Source organism: Pundamilia nyererei, unplaced genomic scaffold (assembly GCF_000239375.1).
Source record: "Pundamilia nyererei isolate P.nyererei 1_Seehausen unplaced genomic scaffold, PunNye1.0 scaffold00063, whole genome shotgun sequence".
Lineage (NCBI taxonomy): Eukaryota > Metazoa > Chordata > Actinopteri > Cichliformes > Cichlidae > Pundamilia > Pundamilia nyererei.
This window is the reverse complement of record NW_005187464.1, coordinates 2131933-2149123: the sequence shown is the minus strand read 5'-3', so window position 1 is coordinate 2149123 and position 17191 is coordinate 2131933. Positions and strand designations below refer to the sequence as shown.

At 41.7% G+C, this 17191-nt stretch overlaps 1 protein-coding gene across 3 annotated transcripts; it reads left to right on the top strand.

The window, feature by feature from the left end:
- The first annotated feature begins 658 nt into the window (after nucleotides 1-658).
- LOC102215355 (iporin) lies at nucleotides 659-14203 on the top strand. 3 transcript variants are annotated; one of them, XM_005735314.1, is made up of 11 exons: nucleotides 659-945; nucleotides 1072-1163; nucleotides 5581-6979; nucleotides 7277-7493; nucleotides 7584-8591; nucleotides 10868-10944; nucleotides 11052-11226; nucleotides 11308-11413; nucleotides 11504-11550; nucleotides 12200-12863; nucleotides 12996-14203. In XM_005735314.1, exons 3-11 carry the CDS (start codon nucleotides 5636-5638, stop codon nucleotides 13105-13107), a joined length of 3750 nt encoding a protein of 1249 aa, XP_005735371.1. In that variant the 5' UTR covers nucleotides 659-945; nucleotides 1072-1163; nucleotides 5581-5635; the 3' UTR covers nucleotides 13108-14203. The 3 variants fall into 3 exon arrangements, with proteins under 3 accessions (XP_005735371.1, XP_013766845.1, XP_005735372.1); XM_013911391.1 differs by having other exon boundaries at nucleotides 1072-1174; XM_005735315.1 differs by lacking the exon at nucleotides 1072-1163.
- Nucleotides 14204-17191: the final 2988 nt, after the last annotated feature.

Here is a 17191-nt window from a genome sequence, read left to right as displayed (position 1 = left end):
TCACGTCTCTTACTTGGACAGAAGCTGTTATTGATACCCTCACCTAAAAGGGGTTTTAGAGCTGTCAATCACGTGAGAATGGGAAGTGAAACACATCAACAACTGAACCCTAAACCCTCAGTTTCACCGCTAGAGGGCGAGCTGGGGCTGTTTAAGAAGTGAATATGCTATGGCAAAAGCACGTTTGAGACGTACAGGCCTGCTATCCACCAAATAATACTCTATTATTAGAGCAGCAAGGGCGTATAGTTTTGAGAACTAATGGATCATGCCTTCACTGTTTACTACACCCACCACTTATATTGTTTATTATGAGTGTGGATTGCCCCCCCTTTTTTTTAAATAGCCTAGATAAAATGATATTATTATTATTATTATTATTAATAATAACAATATTTATTCTTGAGTAAGAAAAATAGATGTCAGCAATCAGACGAGGCACTGAACAGCATGTTTATTTTTATCGTTTCCACCCCCGCCAAAAACAAAACAAAACAAGACAAAACAAAAACAACAATAACAAAATAAGAAAAATCGAAGTATTTTAGGTTTTACTTGCTTCCTACCGGGTGTCTTGGATACTTGAGTAACAGGAACTTCTCCCTCCTCATTGGCTAACCTGGTCGTGACGCAACAACCCATCCATCCTGAGCGGTGGAGAAGCGGCGGCGTGGGGACCGCTGTGTCTGTGGGGGACTTCAATGCCGGAGCGGTTTCATATTACCCTAGTGTTTATTAATAGTTATGAATAAGAGGTTTTAACCGGAGATATCTGACAACATAGATGAAAACATTAGCTTTCATAATACGCCTTTGACGGCTCTAGTGCGTCGAATAGTCTCGTCCGTAATAATAAAAAAAAAAGTGCATGTTTTTGGACCAAACCGCATCCACATGAAGCACCTGCACGGATGGAGATCACCTTTAACTGACGGCTGTTTTCAAGTAGGTGCTGCTTTGAATGCGTTTTACGCTCCTGCTTTGTTGCCTTTCATTAAGTGCTTCAGCTCATATCTTGTTCTCGTATTTGGTCACTTCACATTTTCTTGTGTGTGGGTTTGCTATTTCTAGAAGCTGTGTGCCCTGCCTCTTGTTGTCCCACTTAAGCCACGTTGAATATTTCTTTGCCATTGTGTAGATGCACACAAACACCTGGCCGCAAGGTAAGATGCAGGTCAGACATCATCTCTGATTCTCGAGATCCTCATGAAACTTTCCCTTCACATTAACTGGAGACCACGATGAGCAGTCACTGATGTTGTCTAGTTACAGGGCATCGTCGCTCTTAACAAGCACAAGCACTGTCTGGGCCTCTTTGCTTTCATGTAACCACAACATCCATCCTTCAGGTTGATGCTAACTAGACCTGACAGATATTTCCAGAGAAGCAGCTCAGTTAATCAGAACCATGTCCATGCGCTCCAGTACGCAGAGGGCCGGTTTGATTGGCTTAGATATGTGAGATGCAAGGTAGGAGGACTACCGGCAAAGATGAGGAGTTGTATCCACTTTGCAGTGATGTTGTTGCAGACAAGTAGTCTGAGGTTCTGGCCTACATTCCTGTTATATTATAATACTGAAAATAGGGTGACTCAAGGGAAACTAAACTAAAGGACTGATATTCGTGTAAGGTTCCTAAATGTTGACCAAATAACTTAAACTGATTTGTTTATTACGAGTATGGATAATACTTTAAATAATAAACATAACTATAGTTACATTTGATGAGCAAATTCCTTCATAATATAAGGTAGACAAGGGTTAGAAGTCAGAAGCAGCATGTGCTGAGGTTTGGGATACTGACACTTGATGTATAGATGTGACTCGTGATAATTCAGGGGTTCAGTGGGATTCTGAGACCTTCCACCATACATACCTGGACTGGAATTCATAAATGCCTTTATTTTCAGTATAGCTGTTGATACTAATGTCAAATGTAGCTATAATATCTTACATGTTCCAAGACCATCAGGGAATGATGCCCATGAACAAGGCTGTTATGCAGTTGGGAAGTGGAAAAGCTTTCATTTCTAAATTAATCATGTCCTCGTATTTAAGGAGCCAAAAATGATCTGCAACAAATGAAATGAAGAAATAAAGACAAACACAGAAAAACATATTCAGGTTCATAACTTGTTGGACAAACATTGTTGAAATTTGCCTCTGTACACCACCACAGTTGGTTTCAAATCAGACAGTCAATGTGTGACTGAAGCGCAGACTTTAAGCTTTAATTCAAGGGGTTTACTTTTTTAATACACAGTCCTCATCTCCAGAGGCTCAAAATTAATTGGACAAACTAACATCATTTTAAAAAAATAAGCATTATTTTTAAAAGTTTGAAAATCCTCTGCAGTCAGCGACTGCCTGAAGTCCCCACAAAAACACTGTTTCCTCCCACGAGATGCTCTGCCAGGCTTTTACAGCAGCCACCTTCAGCTGCTGCTTGTCTGTGGATCTCTCTGCCCTCACTTTTGTATTTAATAACTGAAAAGCTGAGATCAGGTTACAGACTTGGCCATTGAAGAATATCTCGTTTCTTTGCCTTGACAAATTCTTGGGTTGCTTTTGGAGCATGTATTGGGTTTTTATCCATGTGCACAATCAAGCTCTGTCTTATCAGTTTTGCAGCATTTAGTTGAATCTGAGCAGAGAGTGTAGCCCTACGCACTTCACAATTCATGCTCCTGCTTCTATCAGCAGTCACATCATCAATAAACACCAGTGACCCAGTTCCACTGGGAGCCATATATGTCCATGCAATAACATTGACTCCACAAAAATTAGACAGGTGATGTGGTACGTTTCAGATAATGAGCTGTTTCACTTCTTCTCCAGACTTTTCTCTTACTATTATCATTCTGCTGAAAAATTCATCTTGGTCTGTCTAAAATGCTTTTTCCAAACCTGGCACTTTCAGATGTTTTCTGGCCGTCTAATCTGGCCTGCTAGTTCTTGAGTGTAGCCAGTGGTTTGTGCCTTGTTGTGAACTCTGTATTTACATTCATGCAGGCATTTCTTGATTGCACACTTGGACCAATTCCTTAAGTTGTTGCTGTCTCTCAAAGCTTCAATTGCATGATTTTTACACCCCCCTTTACTGTCCCTGACACCTCTTTTTGTCAACATGAGGTGAAATATATAAAATATGAGTACAGAATTTCAATCAACTTTATTTGTCATGATATAACAAGGGAGCAGGCCTCACCTGGCCATTAAACTGTCAGTCATCTGAAACGGTCAATCTTGAAAACCAGGTTTATTTCAAAGAGTTGAAGTGTGACATGCACTAAACAATGTTATATAATCATTCAAAAATATTTACCAGAAACAGGATTTTGTGTCATATGATGTGATTATATGTTATGTGCAATAACCCATGTAAGCACGAAAATACACAGAATGTGCTTTAATCAAAGATAACTCGTCTATATGATGGTGATAACTGTATGCCTTTTACTTTATGGCCAGGCGTGACATGCATATTTTAATAATATATATTTTATATTACCTGAATTATGATAATTGTAAACTGTGTGATGTTGTTTTATGAGCACTGCTGTCCTGCAACTGTTATTTCAGTCCCCTAAGTGAATTTTTGCCATAATATAAAAAATTAGCTGTCAAAAAAATTAGCAAAACTCCTACAAGAAACAAAAAAGCGTACAATTGTTATTTTAGTATGTATGTGTTGAATTACATTACAGTTACATTACAGTGTTTTTAAAAAAGCGTCTGCGAAATCCAAATCTGCGTAATCTGTCCCAATGGATGGTTTTGGAAAATGTAAAAATTGTAACGAACTCATTAATCGCTTACATTTTTCAGTAATATGAACTCCTGTTCCTCTTGTGGTGATGATAGGATTATACAGGAGTGAAAATGGTTGGAAAATTGAAAGTATTTCTGGATGTAGACAAGATGCTTGACTATAAAACATTAATGTGCAGTTACTAAATATCCACATGTGGAGGATTTATCCCTTCTTACTGGGATTCCACTGTGGGTTCATGTGTGTGTGTGTGTGCTCACCTATCTCTGGTTGTTAATCAGGTTTTGTTAATAGATCACACACTAAATGACACAAATATATTAAGAAGATTTCGCTGAGGGACGTCTTTCACCGTTCTTATCGTTCTTATGGTGTCAGCTATTTCAAAATTTTGACTGTGGTAAATTGAGTTTGACACCTCTGATATATAAAGCCTGTATCTGAGCCAGAATCATAAAAATGGTATTTTAAATATATTTTTCTGTGAACCTGTGCAATCAAATTTCAAATAAAGAAAATAAGAGATCTAAAAAAAACCTTAATAGTTAATCAGTAACACATTACACATTTAAATTTGAAACAATCATATCTGTAAGTTCTTGACTCTTGAAAGTTTTCACTGCGCGTGTTATACGAGTCAGGATAGGAATATAAACTGCAGGCTTTATGGGTCAGTGAAGGCCTATAACTGCAAGACGGTAATCATAGCCACTCATCCATCAACATAATCTCCATTACTGACTGAGCTAATGTGGGTGAGGAAAATCAGACACTTGTTTTGTTTTCAGGAAGCTACTTCACTTGTTCCTAAACCTCTATTCTACTTTGTTCTTTATTTTTCCAATTTCAGTCTGGTTTAAAGTCATAAAACAACACTACAACAACACACTTTTCTTCTGTGACTGAACATCATTAGCGCTCACCACTGGATGAATATTTTATATGTAGTTTGCACTTGCTTTGTATTTATGTTTTTTTCTTGTCCTCATTATTTTATTGCATGAAGGGGAGATGTTTTTATTTTAAACGAGTGTGTGCAAAGTCAGCAGCACTACACGTGAACATGATGGAACACTTTCAATTAACTAAAGTGATGTGAAAGTGTATTTACTCTTAGGAGTGCCAGCGGAGCAACTCTGCAGTGCAGCTGCCCTAGTTACAGAGCAGCCAGATGACTGTGAGTGACTGTGGTTGGCCCAGGCTGAGAGAGGAGGAGTTTGTTATGGTTGACTGAACAATGGAGTGTAGGCTGCTAGAAGCAGACTTGGATGGCAGGACCTTTGGGGTAAATTGAGGGAGAAGACTGTGACAGCAGTAGCTTGCAGATGTGTTTTAGGTCTTTATCTTCTTCTTTTTTTACTCCAGATTTGAAAATGCATTTTTAAAATCTAACACTAAAATGTTTAAGTAGGCCCCTGAGCTGCATATACAGTTGGAAAATCCACTTGATAAACTGTACACTCTCGCTTTTCTCTGTTCACGTCATAAAACATTGAGCTGCAGTAATCACTGAGGTAAGAAAACAGAAAAATGAGAAGCACGTATGCAGTAATAGACAAATCCTCATGCAAATGGCAACAGCAAATATATTTTTTAAAAAGATGTAATTGTGCTTTGCACAAAACTCTAAACGTTTTCAGTTATGATTAATGCTTGTCAGTGTTAGCTGATGGCTGTACATAGAGACTGAGCATTCCATCAATGTAGTGTACTTAATACTGATTTTATCTTCGCTTGTACAAGCTTCCTGTTGTATAATTCTGAATGAATTTCTGCAGAATTTAATCTATTCTGTGTTACTCTTCCAGGATTAAATTATAGGAACATGGAGACAGCTTTCGTTGTCCAGCCCTATCCAGAAGTATGATTGGAGCATCCAGTCTCTCTGGGGACACCTTGATAGCCTGCCACTTCCCTGTGGTGCAGCTTTCCACTTGGCAGCTTCCTGTCCAGGCGCTGTGCAGCTCTGCCAAGAGGCCCGGCCGGCTGTGCTCAGCAGGCCTGACTCGGGCCGTGTCCCTCCCAGAGCAAGAGTCGATAAACTGTGAGCATGCCTTCACCGGTGACCGGAGACATTTTTCCAGCAGCTACAGCAGCCTCAACGAGGACCGGACGGAAGAGGAGGGAGGCAGCGACGGAAGCTGGAAGTACGAATCCACCTCGTCGCCCGAAGAGACGAGTTCCCACCAGAAGAAGGAAAGCTCCGTGCCTAGAAGCAATGTCCGGTCACGCAACTCCTTTCTTCCCTGTACAGAGCTAAATGAGGACGAAGAGGATGAAGACAGCGACGGAGATAATCTGCACAGATATCACGAGGACTCTTCGTTCGTGCTGCATGGAAATTCCAATTGGCCGCTAAGTAATGTCGCCATAAACTACCCAATATACCCAAAGCCCCACGGGAACCTGGACAGTGAATGGGGCAATGAGGGAACTATGCTGGTTAGTGAGAGTGATCAGGAGTGGGTCTCTAACCAGTCCAACCAGATGGACTCACTGCCACCTGAATGCCAGTGCTGTCACATGAGCAGATCTGGCATCACGATGTTGGCTTGTTTGGAGAAGGACTCAGACAGACTGGAGGATAACATGTCCTGCTGCCTCCACGGCCAACACAAATGTTCCCCAGAGCTTCTTTCCAACAACCACACGGAGTATGTCAGTGACTCTTCCTGTAACAGTTCTGACGGCGTCTTGGTTAACTTCTGCACTATGTACAACAGGAGCAACAATCCTGCCACACCTCATGATCTCAGCAGTCCTGCAGCTCACCCCTCTGGGTCATCAGAGGGGTGTGTATTCCTCAACCTCCAACCTGTCCCCCAAAGTCAGAATGAAGAAGTCAAACTTGATAGCATGACGGTTTACTCTCCTCCGAAAGAGGAGGTTGACATGCTGCTTTCTGCTTCCCGCCTGTCCCCTCGGGGCCTTGACTCTAACTGCAATCTGTACTCACTAGAGGAGCTACCCGCGGGTCTCTCCTCTCTAGAGGTATCAGACCTGACTGCCTGTCTTCAAAGCCAGGCCACACTGGCCATGGGGACCAACCAGAAGTACTACAAGCTTGTGACTTGTGACCTCTCTTCCCAGTCACCCAGCCCGGCCTGGTCCAGTGTCACCGGCTGCCCCGAAGGTCAGAGCAGAGGCAGCCCCTTCCTTCTCAGTTTTGATCAGAAGAAAGAAGGACAGCAGAATGAAATTGAGAAGGTAAAAAAAAAAACTTTATAGTGTTTGGATGATTAAAAAAAAGATTTAGAAGTACTGTTTTTAGATCTATAATTTTAATGTGATTTGCAAATAGAAGAAATGGCAAATGACTCAATTAAATTATGTACTAATGTTTTATATATCAGTTACACAGCTTTGATAAGAGTAATGAACTTTGCTGCTGCACACATTGTTCCCTTTTGACAATCTGACCACCTTTTGGGAACAGCATTTATAAACTTGATAGAGGACCAGCAAAAGGAGACGGGTGTTCAGTTTTGCTGTTCTCATTTTCAGATCCAAGATTACCAGGTTGCAACCACCTCCACTGACAAAGCCCTCTGCAGAAAGAAACAGGCAGATAGCATCCAGAACCTCTCCCACACGCCTTGCTCGCTGTGCCCCAGCCAGTGTGGCCCACATGGCAGTAAATGCCAAGACGCAAGAGCGGCAACCACACAGCCATCTGTGATGCAGGACCAGGAGCACAACTATCCTTGTGATACTGAGAAGGGTAAAGCAGTGGCTAATAGAAAAATCCAGTTCTTTTGCTTTGTGTCTGTGATTTTGAGTGAAAAATCTTTATCTTACATGTCCTTCTCAGGACCAAGTCCAGATGTGGTGCGCTACAGTAAAGCCCAGAGGCCAACCTCGCTGCCCATCCAGCCCTTTGTTCTGGTTCCTGCAGGAAAGCCGCAGCCGCCGTCCCAGCCCCTTGGCTGCCTGCTAGAGCAGTATCTAAATAAAAAGAGCAGTAAGACTGCTAACATGCAGCCGGCCTTCAGTTTCAAAGGCAAAAGCAGCCAAAGTTTTTCAGATTTTCACCCATCACCGACAGACAACCACTGCTCCATCTTCCTAGAGGCTCCTTCTAGCTCTGATACCTGCTCCACCTGCACACCAAGCCCAGAGTGCTTCATCCGCACACGTTCATGGAATCAGCTGGGTGAAAGCCAAGACTGCACCGGTCCATGCACGTCAAACAGCAGCCTGGATTCACATCATACTAGTTGTCCCACAGAGGCCCAAGAGCAAGACAAAGCAGGCCCACATTCAGGCCAAACTCAGACTAACACTTTGCTTAGTCTTGTCTCGGCTCCGAGTCGATCCAGTCTCGTTAGGATTCCCACCTACCAGGACTTGATCAGTCTCACCTTTGAGCAAAGCCAAGTGCACGCCGAGCCTAAAAGTGCTAATCATTCCCTTAACTACACCACCTATCATTCAATATTGTCTCAAAACCCACCCACTTTAACCATCACCACTGACACCCACCACCCAAACTCGCAGGTGTCTGTTTCTCCTCCCAAAACCTCACTGCCACAGGAAAAGCTCCCACAGTGTGGAGCGGCACCTGCAGCTGACTCAGGCTTTTTCCACTCTAGTTTCACAGCTGCCCTCTCCTCAGTGGCTCCTCTCTCCTCTCTGAGTTCTCTCCTCTCCTTGGCCGCTTCAGGGCTGCAAATCCAGGACTCTGCTGGACACAGTTTGAAGCCAAATCAGAGTCATCACAGTGAGTCTCTGATCCTGAGCGACAGGCCACCCACAGAGTTCAACCTCTCACCCGATACGTCTTATGAGTCCATGTCTATCAGCCATCTTCAGAGGAGAAGTGAGCCTCAGTTGACTGCTGATAAATGATGTGAAATACTGTCAATATATTATAATTGAAATGTAGTAAAAAGTGACTGGATTGTCTAGCCGGTGATGAGTTGTTAAGAGCAGCAATAAAAACTCACAGTGCTGCAGCAGTGCTTTGAATACCCTGAAGGGGCTTCCTCTCAAACATGACCTATTTTTAACTCTCCCAGCACAGGATTGGCTGAGCCATCCTCTCTGTAGCCTATGTGTGCGCGACTGCGGGACAAAAGAGAGAAGGATGCAGTAGAAACAGTGTTAATGATTTATATCGCAATCACTTTGTTTTAGTGCTATCATATAAGTCGCTTGGTGTAAATATAGTTATATAGTTATATAAATGTAAACCATTTCCAATAAGGTAAAGATTAGTAATAGAGGAGGCATTTGCACAACTGCAAAAAGTCTGTGTGGTGCAGCACTGCAGGCAGCATCAACATGCATAAAGAATTTACTGTGACATTTGCAGAGGCTAGCCAGTATGAGAGATGAAGAAGAGAGACAGGGTGAAGCGAGTCATTGAAGACCGCTGCTGAAATGGAAAAAACGACTCTTTCATCTTTGGTTCCCTTCGACATTTGCATTCCTGAAATATGATAATGAACCCCGAAACCCTGCTCTCCTATGACTGTGTATTGACCCAGTTAGTGAACACTTTCTTGAAACACACGCTGATAGTCTAGTGCAGTGGTTCTTAACCTTGTTGGAGGTACTGAACCCCACCAGTTTCATATGCGCATTCACTGAACCCCTCTTTAGTGAAAAATAAAATATGATTTTTTTTTCAAATTCAAGACATAGATATGTTTTTTATTGGTGCACAAAATGAGCCGTGCATGTCACGGTGGAGACTCTGCTGAACCCCTAGGGTTCGATTGAACCCAGGTTAAGAACCACTGGTCTAGTGTCATGATTTTAAACTGATAGTACAAGGAAAGTCCCAAAACAAGCTGACTTATACCAAAACCTACCTAGAACTATCCATCTCCAGAGTTTTAATTCATCATTAAAAGAAGATATGGCTTTTTGGAAAATAATCTACATAGAGAGACAGCAATGCAGCAAATCAGTCGCACTAGGGGGAAACAGTTGGCCAGTATAAAATCTGAAATTGAGGACTGAAATTAAAAAAAACTCCAGCCATCCATTTTTCTTATCCTTATCCAATTCAGGATTGTGGAGGGGTTGGAGCCTGTTCCAGCTAAGAGGCAGAGGTCACCCTGGACAGGTTGCCAGTCTCTCCGGGCCAGTCCCAGTCTTACAGGGCTAACGTGGAGCTGTGTCTAGCAGTTAGAAAGCTTAAGCTTCCTGAATTAGTTTTTGAATTTCATTTAATACATTTTGAACACTGTCAGAATCCTTAACTTACACAAATACGCTCACTGGTCACCTTATTAGTTACAGCTTGTCAGTACAAGGTTTGATCGCTTTTGCCATCAGACTGCCTTTAATTCTTCGTCTCATAGATTCGACAAGGTGCTGGAAAAATTCCTCTGAGATTTTGATCAACATTGCTATGATAGCACATGCATTTACTGCAGAATTGTTGGCTGCACATCCATGATGTGAATCTCCAGTTCTACCACATGCCAAACATCTATTGGACTGAGGTCAGGTGACTGTGGAGGCCATTTGAGTACAGTGAACTTACTGTCATGTTCAAGAAACCAGTTTGAGATGATTTAGGCTTTGTGACATGATGGCGTCATGGTCAGCAACAGCATGTGTCAAGAAAATACCTCCCATACATTGCACAACCAGCATCAGCCTGAATTGTTGATACAAGGCAGGCCAAAGTTTTGGCCAAATACCTTCTGAATGTCGCAGCAGACCAGGCAACATTTTTCCAATTTTCTGTTGTCCAATTTTGGTGAGTTTGTGTGAATTGTAGGCTCCCTTTCCTGTTAGAAATGGCTATTAAAGTTGCTATTTAAGTTACTGACATTACCCATTTCCACATGTCTGAATGCATTGTTGCTGCCATGGAACTGGCTGATTGGATGGCAGTCAAAAAGTTGCACCAAAGTGTCCAGTGAGTGTATATCAGCCTAAAACTGACAGTTTCTGGGTGTTACTCATTGGTTGGTCATGCATCACACCACACATAAGCTTTAACTAGCAATGAAATCAACAGAGACACCTTAACACCACACCAGTTCATGCTCTTGAACAAGTATAAAGTATAAAGTTGTCAGATATTGTATCTGAATAAAATTCATCCTGTCCAACTTGCTTGTTTGGTGTCTCCAGGGTTGCTGAGGTCTGTGAGCAGGGCGGTGGATCTGATTATGGCTCATTTTGGCAGCAGCAGAGATCCTGAAGAAAAGGTATTTTGCTGACCTTAGCATTGTTATTGACATATCACAATATAAATGTGCCAGCATGTATATTGTGTAATCAAAAAATATAATGTATAACATTTCCTCTGGCTCAGATGCGCCTGGGGAACAGTTCTTACAGTCCTACAATCGCTGGTCTGGTCCTGGAACACTTGTGTCCAACGATCCAGGATATTCTAGAGGACGGTCTTAGGGATCACAAACTGGATTTTATAATCGGACAACGCCGCAATCATGCCTGGAGTGTGGTCGAAACCTCTACTAGGATTGGTAGGCTAAAGGGTCTCATCAGTTTGCCCAAGCAGGATTCTGTGGTCTTTGATATAGTTTTATAATCTCTGTTTAACACAGGTCCATCCACCAGAGTTCTTCACAGTCTTGTTTCCAAAATCAGACGCTGTCCCCAGCTCACCAGCCACTGCATGAAACTGAGAGCCTTCATCATGGGCCTGCTTAAGTAAATACCTTTGATGTTACTAATGAGGCAAATAAAGATGTGTGAAGAACATAACCTTTGATGTTCTCTTGGTTGTTTCTTTTCTTACAGCTTGAGAGCTTTGGAGTTCTGGCTCAGTCATCTTCAGAGTCAAAAAGGTGAGGCGACAGGCAATTTATAGTTCTTTATTTCTGCCTCCAGGGAGCCATAACTCAGCTTGTGCACCACTTTCGCTGACACTCAGTGAGCTTAACAACTAAATGGATTGCAACGACTCTTGAAATAACATAATCTCCCACCTGTATCCTGCTTTTTTTTACTCCTCAATACTTTCAGTCTGTTGGCTGTCTTCTTTGGATTTAGCACCAATTAGGGAATGCTATCAGTCTAACAACCTAAAGTCAGGTTAACCAGCTAAACAGCTGTAAGCTTATCAAAAACTTGTCAGTAGTTATCTATAGTACAGGAGCTGGAAATCTTAGCTCCTGTCGCTTTAAGGCTGTCTCCCTAGAAGTTCAATTTTTCTGACTGGTTGTCCCTCGCCAGGAATGTCGGGTCAGTAGAAAAAATGTTGGAGAATTTGTGTTTGGAGTCTTTCTGAAGCATACCAGGACTAGATTTATCTTATTAATTGAACATTTATCCATGAAAAATACGAGCATCCAACTTTAAATAAGATAAGACATAATACAGCTTTTTAAATGCTCTAGTCCAAAGTACCCATGATAAAAACTGAACTGAAGCTATCAAAATATTATTGCTTATGTGTGGATCTGTGTGTGATCACTTCCTTTACTTTCTTCCTAGATGTTGTGAAAACCTACTACCATTCTTGGGGGTTCCTGTCTATGTCCCTGGGTCGCTGTCATCCTTTGTTTCAGGAGCTGCTTCTTCTCCTGCAACCACTCTCTGTGTTGCCCTTTGACCTCAACTTGCTTCTGGAGCCCCGACTGTTACGCCACAGACAGCTGTGGTCAGAGGAGCAGGCTCTCTCCCCACCTCAACCGTGCTCAGCGCTTTTAGCAACCAGCTGGCCAAGACTGCAAGGCGACAAAAAGGAAGGCATCAGCTACTACAGTCAGATTTCACACCAGATTGATTTGCACCGCCAAGAGTCTCTCAGCTCTCACAGTTCAAGCTGCAACAAGCAACAGTGTGGTTGTATGCAGACCAGCAGGAGTCCAGTGTTAGCTCCTATTCCAGAGTGGTGTCCTAAGGAGCCTGACGTTGTGGATGGAATGGAGGACTGTAGCCAAAATCATACAGATACTTGGTTTCAAATAAGTATGGACAACAAGAAAGAAGAAACAAAGGTGGAAAAAGACTGTGGCATCTCAAATCCACCTACTACCAAACAGGCACAAAGTCCTTGTTGGGGTGGGCTTCGCTGGGCTAAACTGTTTGGAGCAACTGGTACTTCATCCACACTGGGAGCAATTTCTCAGAGTCACACAGGAGCACACACCACAAAGTAAGAACCAGTGAGTGAATGAGCGAGTAATCCTGAGTAGTAGTTGTTGTAGTTGTTGTCTTTGTGAGGATGCTATCCAGACAGTGTGTTACTCTACTCATGAGCATTATCTCTTTATCATTTGTTTTGAAGCCACAGGCGACCATCACAGTGGCTACGTTTGGACCGATCACAGCTTGGACTCTTGGCTCAATCCATCAGGTCCATGAAGCTAGGAGGAGCTCAAACAGACAAGGACTGCTGAAAACTAAACCCTCCATGGGGGAGAGCCAGACTGCAGATTATTTACTGTAAGAACAAAAGTCTTAACTGGATGAAAGTGCAGCGCTTAGCCATGCTGCTGCAGAACTGAGAAGAAAGCACAAAAACGCAAGATTAACAGCTTTGGCTCTTACTCAGCAAGCTTTGCATTACACCAAATGTTGTGAATCAAAGCAATGTTTTTGTGTTCTTGCTGAGTACCTGTTAAATATCAGCTTATCACCATGTTGTGCTTTTAAAACAAATTAGCGCTATGGACAGGGGAGGGTGTAGCATCACAAAGTGTAGCATAACAGCAAAAAAAGACTAGTTTAAGTGGCAGATCTTCACATCAGACTAATAATGTGTCAATGTATAAATTAATTGTCTATGTATGCAGAAACATGTGTTACATATAGTATTCATGAAATTATAAATGTCAGGAAAAGACCTAGTGATACTGATATAATAGCTCTCTAACTAGTCACTCAAATTGGATTAGATATGCACTCACTTCATAAGCTAGACCTGTTCAACTGCTTGTTGATGCACATCTAATCAGTTAGTCACATGGTAGCAATCCAATGCATTTAGGCAAGTATACAAGGTCAAGATGACCTGCTGAAGTTCAAACTGAGCATGAAAATAGTTGCTTAATGGGCTAGGCTGGGTAATTTAGGAACCAGTTTACAGTTTCTAAAATACAGAGAAGGGTCAAAAAAAGGCCAGGTGAGCATGGCCATACTACTTTGAGCTGATAGGAAAGTAACAGTGACTCAAATAAGCATTCCGTCACAATCAAGGTTTGCAGAAGAGCATGAACGCACAGCACATCAAACCTGGGACCTTGACACTCCTGTCCGCAAAATTGGAAAACGAGATCTGAAAAACACTGCCTTGTCTAATGAGTGTCGATTTCTGTAGGGTGGGAACTTGGCGTAAATAACATGAAGCATGGATTCATGCTGCCTTGAATCAACAGTTCAGGTTGTTGTTGTTGTGATGGTGTGGGGGATATTTTCTTAGCACACTTTGGGCTCAGGAGTAACCGAGCATCATTTAAACACCACAGCCCACCTGAGTGTTGTTGCTGATGACGCCCATCCCTTTATGACCTCGTTATGATTCAAATCATGGATGTGCAGCTGAAAAATCTGCATCCGTAGTCATGTTGATATGAACTAAAATTTCCAAGCAATGTTTACAGCAACTTGTTGAATCTATGCCATAAAGAATAAAGGCTGTTCTGAAGTCCAGGTTCAACCCAGTGTAGCAAGGTGTGTGCATGTGCAGTGACAAACCTTCTAAGAGCCAGTTAGTGTGTTTATAACCTGCAGATGGTTGCTCAGTAGGTTGCTTAGTCTGAGGTTTCAAAAAGGGAGTACAGCAATTGGTTCTTTTTTTTTCTGTGGAGTTTTGTAATTTGTGCCATAAGTTGTCAGATATGACTTGATAAATATGATCAGGCTAACAAAAATATAAATCTATTTAAAAAAAGATGGGAAGCCATATAAAATCTTAAAAAACCCCCAATAACAAACAAACAAACAAACAAAAAACAGGAATAAAATTACCTGCAAACAATTTAGCCCATCATTTACCAAAAAGTAGAAAAAGACAGCATCAAATATTGAAAATGGTAAGTAATTGGTTTTAAGCAAATTTTTTAATTTGATGCCAGTAACACTTTTCAGAAAATAAGGGACAAAACAAAACAAAAATAAGCACTTTGTGAACCATCTTTGCAGTCTAATGTGATTAAATGATAAAAAAGAGCATCATAGAGGCGCTGTCTGTCCGAAGTAAAGATGGTACTGGTGATCTTTGGGCCCTTGAGGGGCAGCATTCGCTTTCGAGAACATCTCGACCGTCATTTTCTCGGAAGATTAAACTGATATCAGGACGTCAGCACCTGATATGCACATGTTCCAGCATCATGGCTGTAGTAGAGACTGGGAGGTTTCTGTGTAAATACAACATATGACACAGGGTGCCACACACAGGGTTCTCCTGCAAGGCGATGTCATTCATACAATGTGAATCTGTTGTAGACAGATGTTCAAAACTTCCCGTTTCTCACATTACTTTCCGTCATTGTCATTTTATTGATGAAAAAAAGAAAAAAAGAAAAGAAATAGGTGCTTATCAGTGCCAGATACGCCACACACACACTCACACACACCAGCCTCCTGTAGTAGATTGTCAGCGATGGTTTTATTCCCAGTAACTTGCCTTTCTTCTCCATATTCACAGCATGGATTTATTGTAAATGCATGTCGAGTCAGCAAAAGTACAGAAGGTCGTCCTGTCTTCATTGGATCTCTCAACTTCCTTTCGCTGCTTTTCTCCCCTTTGACGTTTTTACAGGTGCAGATTTTGTTCTGGACATTTTCTGGCATGGAACTTTTAAATGTGTAGAGGTGTTTGGTTAATACTGTAGCATGCCTTCAGGTCTTCCAGTGATGTTAACCACATAAGCCACCTTGTGGCCGTTTCAGGTATTTAACTGTGTGTCAGGTATACTTTGATTGACTGGTATTGATATAAGATGGAAGAAAATGGAGGTAAATGTGACTTTCATTGAATAGTATGAGGTATGTTAAGTTTTTCCTTCTTCCTATAGTTTCTCTTTTCCCCCGAATGCTTCCTCTAATGCCCAGTGACAATCAACCTGTTAATAAAGACTTGACATCTTCACATGTATTCACCTTTTTCTTTTTTGTGTCTTTACATTTAACTGCTTGTGATTTGAAAGGATTTGACAAATTTTACAACTTCATTGGGATGTGTGGTATTTTTTTGACTTGCTGCTCTTTTCCAGTGCAGTCTGGGAAGGTTTACCAAAGGTATGTCCACACAGGAAAAGGTACCCTGTAGGATGGTGTAGGAATAGACATATCCCACTTGTGGGAGCTGCCATGTTGCACTTTTGGAAACAGAAGGGGGGGGTGTCCAAATTCATAGGCTGCATCCTCCTGAGGTCACATTTGTAGGCCGATTATGTCACAGGGCGGTCCAAATTCATAGACTCAGCCAACAAATGCACCCTCCTTTTCCCTAGATTTGAAGGATGGGTCAGGTGTATCCTTCGTGGCCCACAATATAACAGAATTCATAGCGCGGCCCAGTCAATTCCAGTTTCCAACAATGGCAGCAGCTACTTAGTTGTAATATTACTCTTATTACTCGTTCTGGGTCACAAAAGAAACTTTTAACATATTTTCAGTCGAGAATGTTCTAGGTCTTAACTAGGGAACATATATATATATATATATACATGTGTGTGTGTATATATATATATTGTGTTCTGCTTACTGCCTCGTCTGTTTTTAACAGTAGACAGTGATTCAGTTTGCGTCTCCTTTTATTGTCTTCATTCTGTGTTTATGGTTTGGTCCTTTTGTCTTTACTCGTCATGTTTGACTTTATGCCTTTCTGTATAGTGCCTGGGATGCCCAGAACTCAAATTGCACTGTTGGAAGTTTAAATTGGTGTATTGCAAAAATAAAACTATGAAGACACTCAAAATAAACACATCGCTGTCACTGAAGCTAGTTGCTTGCAGGTGCCCACCTCAGAGTTATGGGAAAACAGTCAGAATTCTGACTGTTTTCTCAGAATTCTGGAAAAGAAAAAAAAAAGATCTGTCCACTTATTTTTGGCGGGGGGGTATTTCTCCATGTGGAAGCACACACAGGAAGCAGCGCTCGGCCTCCTGGTTGCACTGTGGTGTTTACCAGTTGCTACAGAGAATTAAATTGAAACAAACTGATGGAGCTCAAAGTCCTAATGGAACCAACAAGAGCACCGAAACCTCTCCCGATAGAAGACTTTAAAATGTCTGCTAGGAAGTGCACGGTCTGTGGTCTGGTGATTTTATTGTGCTCGCTAACAGAGCTGAGACGTTTCTGTTCAGTCCCGTTAACAGATTATCGGCTCCATTTATTCCCCCACCAAAAACTATTTGTAGTCGAGTAAGCAGCATTTCATCTCAGAGAGAATTTCAAGTGATAGTTTTCTTCATATAAGTAATATTTTATACAAATACACACACCAAAAACAATAATAAAATAAAATTCTGGGAAAAC

Excerpts from the sequence above, each read along its gene's own strand:
- LOC102215355 (XM_005735315.1), top strand. The coding sequence starts at position 5,636 with ATGATTGGAGCATCCAGTCTCTCTGGGGACACCTTGATAGCCTGCCAC. Across the intron at positions 11,227-11,307 it reads CGAAACCTCTACTAGGATTG|GTCCATCCACCAGAGTTCTT; the intron begins GTAGGCTAAAGG and ends TGTTTAACACAG. Across the intron at positions 11,551-12,199 it reads TCATCTTCAGAGTCAAAAAG|ATGTTGTGAAAACCTACTAC; the intron begins GTGAGGCGACAG and ends CTTTCTTCCTAG.